Source organism: Tupaia chinensis, unplaced genomic scaffold (assembly GCF_000334495.1).
Source record: "Tupaia chinensis unplaced genomic scaffold, TupChi_1.0 Scaffold000197_1, whole genome shotgun sequence".
Lineage (NCBI taxonomy): Eukaryota > Metazoa > Chordata > Mammalia > Scandentia > Tupaiidae > Tupaia > Tupaia belangeri.
In genome coordinates this window covers 7,704,974-7,711,576 of record NW_006159672.1, presented here as the reverse complement: position 1 = coordinate 7,711,576, position 6,603 = coordinate 7,704,974, and the positions used below count along the sequence as shown (strand labels likewise).

General features: G+C 49.0%; 1 protein-coding gene across 1 annotated transcript in view; it reads right to left on the bottom strand.

The window, feature by feature from the left end:
• Positions 1-239: 239 nt before the first annotated feature.
• The window catches only part of LOC102491259 (scavenger receptor cysteine-rich domain-containing protein SCART1), a 17,912-nt gene continuing 11,548 nt past the window's right edge, over positions 240-6,603 (bottom strand). The window contains exons 5-13 of the mRNA XM_027771210.1: positions 5,194-5,499; positions 4,597-4,914; positions 4,195-4,509; positions 3,797-4,111; positions 2,957-3,022; positions 2,566-2,880; positions 1,402-1,542; positions 886-1,026; positions 240-361 (exon numbers count right to left, since the gene is read on the bottom strand). Coding sequence (XP_027627011.1) covers positions 240-361; positions 886-1,026; positions 1,402-1,542; positions 2,566-2,880; positions 2,957-3,022; positions 3,797-4,111; positions 4,195-4,509; positions 4,597-4,914; positions 5,194-5,499 — 2,039 coding nt within the window. The remainder of the gene's footprint in view (positions 362-885; positions 1,027-1,401; positions 1,543-2,565; positions 2,881-2,956; positions 3,023-3,796; positions 4,112-4,194; positions 4,510-4,596; positions 4,915-5,193; positions 5,500-6,603) is intronic.

The window sequence follows — 6,603 nt, the reverse complement described above, 5'->3', positions numbered from 1 at the left end:
CATTTGCTGTTATCATAGATGCATAGGAAATCTAAAAGTTCTACTGCATAACTGGGAATGGTGAATAGAAGCGACAGGGATAAAAGACAGGTCCAAGAGAACTTGGATTTTATCAGGGTGACTCGATGCTGCACTAAGAGAAATGTATCCATGTCCTTATGAAATTCAATATGATTATAAAAGTAATTAAAGAAGTGATTTTGACACTATCTTCTGAAGTACTTCATCTTCAGGATGCTTTACAGTATCATCTCCTCCAGGGGAAATGCAGCCTCATCATAGCCTTGAGAAAGAGATTCGCCATCTTCACCCTCCTCGGTTACAGACTGTCCATCTAAGAGGTTAGACAACCCCCCTGAAACTAGCACAAGAGATACCACATTACCATATAGGTACAATGTGTAAACTGTCCCAAAATTCACATATGGTAAACCATGATCTGGTTTTAAGAAGCCTTTCTTGTTGGAGATGCATAGAAACATCAAGGAAAAACACCTGACAGTGCTCCAAGTATCTTGACACAGGAGCTCCTTAATCATCCTGTGATAGCAGTACTATTAGTTTTATTATGCTCACCACACAGGTAAAGGCTCCAAGGCTGAGTGAGCCACAATCCATCAAGAAATTCTGGTGTACTCATCTGCCAGATCCACAGATCCTAGCCCCTTGCCTGACCTCATTAGGACCCCAACTGCTGACCTTGCTTTCACTGGTTTGGTCCTGCCCTCCCACGGCTTTGGGTATCCTGGCATCTTTACTCTAGGGTCACAGACATTCTAGACCTAGATGTCCATATTGAGATTTTTTCCCCTCTGCTGCATTTTGTTGTCAACATCCAGAGCCCCGCCCTAGGGCTTCCCTCCCAAGCTGGGAAGGAAAACCTACTTTCAACTGAAATAACCATCTTCATCACACCTTTATCCTCACCCTCAGCTTCCACAATTTCCTCATACAGTGCTGCCTGTGGCATTTCCATGATGACATCGTAGGTGGCTTCTCCAGAACATGCCTCAGACCTTTCCAGACCTGAAGCAAGGTGGACATAGTCACACAGAAACCATCTGGTGGGTGTGACTGTGGGCAGGGGAAGGCAACATCTCCAGATAGAAATCCCACACAAGCAGAAAAGAGGCAGAATTCTCTGCCTAGAATGGGAAGACCAGCATCCTCCTTGACAAGCATTTCTCATTAAGTAAACCATGGGTCAAGGTGTAGTGTCCAGGGGAACTTCATGGGTTCATCTCAGAGTCCCAAGAGCCAGGGGAAACTCAAATGTCTAAGTCCCTCTCTTTGAGCAATGAAAGGCTGCTTTAAGTGAAACTCTGCTGCATAGACCCCAATACCAGGTTGGGGCTGTTTTAACCATGTTAGCTTTTGAGATTGAAATGGACGTGCACATACCCTTCTGCTTGGCTTGTGTGACTTGAAGCAGAATCAGAAAGACCATGAAGCCCAGAAGGAGAAGACCAAAAAAGATCCCCAGGATGGTGCTGACTGTCCTGAGCATTGCGCAGAGCTCTGTAGCCAGTGGGGTGTCAGACTCTGAGGAAGGAAAGGACATGAGTCACCTGGGTGGGAGCAAGAGGTATGTGCCTCTTAGCGGAAGAGGTGGCTATCAGGAGCAATACCCACACCTCACCCTATGGGTGGCATGTGGTGTTAGAAGTTATAAGATGGGAAGGCATCTGCTTGCCAGAGTTGGGCAGAGCACCACAGAACTGGTTGGTATCCACTGGTGGGAAGGGTGAGGTTTCTACCCTCATGGGGCAGTTCTCCCTTTTTAGTAAATAATCGTTAACATGGTCTTGAAAAAAAGCTACTAAGTAGGCACACAAGGAGACTTATGGGCACATGGCATGTCTCAGATGCTTGCTCAATAAAAGTTACTCATACCTGCCAATTTTTCTAACATCACTACTATGGTTATCTGTTCTTTGCAGAAAGAATTAAGTGCAGTGTTCAGGAGTCAAGACAGTGTCTCCATATTAGAAGCTTCCAACACCCAGATGACCCCCACCTCTTCTGAAGTCAACATAGATTGTGTGTAAACACAACAGACGTCCCTAAAAAGACTAGAGGAGGAGCCAGCAGATGGCATAATGGTTACATCGCTAGACTTCCACATAATTCACCATGGCTCAAGTTCTGGAACCGGCAGTTTAAAATTCATGATGGGCGCGTGTATGTGTGTGTCCAAAATCCCAAGAGGAGAATGGAGAAGGGATTGTGGTGTGATCATCCCCTCAGGGGTGATTAATCACTTTCTGTCTCTCTGTCTCTGTCTCTTTTGTTATTGGGTGAGTGCGTGCACCCAATAGCAAAAATCTCTATATATTAAAAAAAAGAAGAAAAAAAAAAAGATGAAAGAAAATCCAGATGGTGCTTACCCAGCCGGCCCTCTACATCCAAACACCTTACCCAGAAAAAAAATGTTGGAAACCCACTAAAACCTGGCACTTGTTCCCCTGGCCACAGAAGTGACAAAAGAAAGGAATTTATGACAAAATATTGGACCCTCCTCTGCTAAATTTCAGGCATCATGACACACCTTCCCCACCCACTCACCTGAGCAGCGCACACCAGCATCCTCCTTGTGTGTGCAGTCTCCACGTCCCCAAGGCTGGGCTGGGCATCCCCACAGGGACATCTCGCTGCCCCGGCACCTCACCTCATCCAGCCACACGGGCCCAGAGCCAGGGCCAAAGGCAGCCTCCTGTAGAGCTTCAATGGCCTTGCCACAGCCCAGCTGGTGGCACACGACCTCCGCATCAGCCAGATCCCAGGAATCATCACACACTGTGCCCCAGGAACCTGCATGCCAGAGCTCCACGCGCCCAGAGCAGCTATCCTGGCCACCATGCACACGCAGCATACCCTCCTCTGGAAAAGGAGGCTTTGGTCACTGTGGGACTGGGATAGGATGGGGAAGTGGACAAGGATATGGACAGAGGGATACCTGGACAGTCGTGTGTGGATGAGCAGTTCAGGGTCTTCTCAGGTCCCTGAGGAATTTCTGTCTTTTCTGTGAAGTATATTGAGACATATCTCTGTATTTGAAGCAGCTTCAAATGCTGAAAAATATGGATTATCTTCCCCCCCCCTTTATATTTTTGGAGAGGTTTTTTCGCTATAGGGCGCATGCGCTCGCCAGACAGACAGAGAGAGAAAGAGACAGAAAGCAAGAAATCACCTCCCAGGGGGAATGGCCACGCTGCAATCCCTTCCCCTCCATTCTCCTCTCGGGATCTTGGGCACGCACACACACGCGCCCAGCGTGAGTTCTAAGCCACCGGGTCCAGGACGCGAACTGCGGTCAACTACGTGGGAGTCCAGCAACATAGCCATTACGCTAACTGCTGGTTCCCCTCTTTTTCTTTTTCTCTCCAAGTAATTCAACTAGGAATTTCAGCCTGCTACACGAGCATAATTCTATCTACATAAGTAAATAATATCTACACAGGCTGAGAGATTCCACAAACTGTTCCAGAGACTTCTCCATGGGATCATGTCCCTGTGAAATGTCCTCAGGAGATGCACAGTGAGCACGGTGGTCCTATTCCCCCACAGGTGAAGAACAGGGATCTCAAAAGACTCCAGATGACCCACTCACAGCGCAGAGAGCAGGGCAGCGACCCTGACCCTTTACTGGATCACAACAACCCAGGGAATAAGAAGTGAAGATGGGCATCGCATCTCAGGATAAGGCCACAAGAAGATGCAGTGCCCAGCCCCTCACAGGTAACAATCCTCACCGCCACACTAACACACACAGACTCCTACCCCACCCCACACTCACCTGCACATATGACCCAGGCTTCCTCCTGGCTGGAGCAAGAATGCTGGTTCCAGGGGGCTGAGGGGCACTGCCAAAGAGTCCTGTCATGCCTGGCTCTGCACTGAATGGAGGCCACCCACAGAGCCCCAGGGAGAGGCCAGCTCCCCACCCTGGCCTGCAGCTGCCCTTGGGGCCCACAGCCCAGCTGCTCACACAGGACTCCCAGGGAGGCAGCACTCAGGCTCTGGCAGACACCACCCCAGGTCCCATTGTAGAAAACTTCCAGCCTCCCTGCACATGGCTGGCTGTGGTTCTGCAGCCTCAGATCCGTGAACTCTGAGGACAGAGAGGCCAGTCAGCAAGGCCCAGCTTTGTCTGAGTAGATGAGTGAGAAGATGAGGGTGATCGACTATACCCACCTGAGCAGAAGACCCCGGCGTCCTCCTTGTGCCCACAGTCATGCCGGCCCCATCCCCAGAATGGACACTGCCACAGTGCAGACTCGTTGCCCTGGCAGCCCAGCTGGTCCATCCAGATGCGCCCAGATCCAGCCCCAAAGTGGGTGGCCCCCAGGGCACTGAGAGCACGGCCGCAGCCCAGTTGTCTGCAGACCACATGCGCATCCTGCAGGTCCCAGGCATCATCACACACGGTGCCCCACTCACCCTCGTGGAACACCTCCACACGCCCTGCACATCGGCCTGGGCCCTCAGCCAGTCTGACCAGGACACTTCCTGCAGAGAGACTCAGTCAGGGCCCCACAGGACACACGGGGGATGGGGACGGGGAGGAAGGGTAGGAGGATGGGGTTCCACACTCACCAGAACATACAACACCTGCATCCCGTGAGCTTCCGGCAGGCACCAGCAGGGTTGTGGACACGTTGCACTGGGTCAGCTGGGTCTCAGTGCCCAGGCAGCGTGCACGGCTCAGTCCCACCGGGAATGCCCTGTGGCCAGGGGCAGGTGCATCGTAGGCTCGCTCAGCTAGTCCGCAACCGAGCTGCCGGCACACGACTTGTGCCCCGCGCAGGTCCCAAGCATCATCCAACACACGGCCCCACACGTCACCCAGGAAGATCTCCACACGGCCATCACAGTGACTCTGTCCGTCCCTCAGCCTCAGGGCATGGGGGCGTCCTGGGAAAGAAATTGTCCTGCTGTCTCTCCTTCCCTTCGAGCTGCCTTTCTTCTTCCCCTCAAGTCTTCTTGTCCCTTTCTCCTCTTCTATCCAAAATCTCTTCTTTCCCCCACCAATTCTCCCACCTGCCACTTCTTCCCAGCCTGCCTTACCAACCCAGCTTTTAACATATGTGTGACGTATCTATTATCCACCCTGAATAACCTCCTGTCTTGCCGACTGCCTAGCCCTGTGTCCACCCGACTGCCCATCTCACACTCTGCATGCAATGCACCCACCTGAGCAGATGGCAGAGGCCATGTTTCCTTGGGCACAGGCCGGGGCCCCCAGGGTGCTTGCTGGGCAGCTCAACAAATGGGGCTCTGTCCCCACGCAGTGAAACACATCTGGCCAGATGGGACCTTCTCCTTCCCCAAAATGCCCTCCTTGGGGTATGGCCACCACATTGCCACAGTTGAGTTGGTGACAGAGGACTGTGGCGTCTGCCAAGTCCCAGTGGGTGGCACAGACGGGTGCCCAGGTTCCCTGCACATGGACCTCCACATGTCCCTCACAGCTGTTGCTGCCGTTGACCAGCCGGAACTCTGGAGGAGAGGAGGAGTCACTGTGGTTCCCAGGCCCTGTAGACACTGCTGCACTTGTCCTTAATGTGAGCCTCGTTAAACACAGACCTCATCTCAGACTTGGGAGGGGCAGACTGAGGGTAAGACAGCAGGTTTGCAGAGTGGTGTTCTAGGAATTTGATTTTGGAACAAAAAATTTATTTCTCCACTAAAGCAATGATTCAGTTGAGAAAACTGTCAAAATCAGTTTGGTAAATGCTCTGGAATTTTTTAAACAGAGAAGAATACTGCTGAAAATAAAAGTTGCCACATGTAGGCTAATAGTGCAACATGCGCCCCATGGCCGAGCTCACTGCATTCTTCACTATTGCTGCTTCTCTTAAACATCTTGAAATTAGAGATCAGGGCAGCACTTCAGGTCTCACTCCTTACTCCTCAGGGCTGATACACGTACTTTTTAAGTTAGGCTTAGTTAAACATAATCCATACCCAGGATTTGGAAGGAAAAGTCTGAAGGTAAAAAGTAATGACACTAAAACTAGAGTAGGGAAACCAAAATCTCCTCTAAAGCAATGGTAGATTTTCTTATATTTAAAAGTATAATAACTGAAATGAAAAATGCACAAATGGTATCAAAAGCATATTTGAGTAGTCAAAAAATAATTAATTAACTTGAATATAAAATTATTGAGATTATCCAGTCTGAAGAAGAGAAAGAAAAAAGAATAATGGAAAAAAATAGATCTCAGAAAAACGTGAGACCCCATCAAGTGTACCAACACATGCATAATGGAGTCCCATAAAGAGAGAAGAGAGAGCATGGTAGAGAAAATACTTAAAGAATACTGTTATAAATGTTCTAGGTTTGGTGTAAGATATGAATCTGTATGTCCAAGAATCTTTACAAACTCCAAATAAGCTATTCTCAAGAAGATCCACATTGAGACACATAATCAAACTCCCAAAAGTAAAATATAAAAAGAGCATGTTGAAAGCAGTAAGAGTTAAGTGACTCATCATGTCCAAATAATCCCATTACTGATAATTTGATACAATTAATATAATATAATAATATAATATTTGATATAATAATGTAGCATAAATATAATAAATAATATGATATGG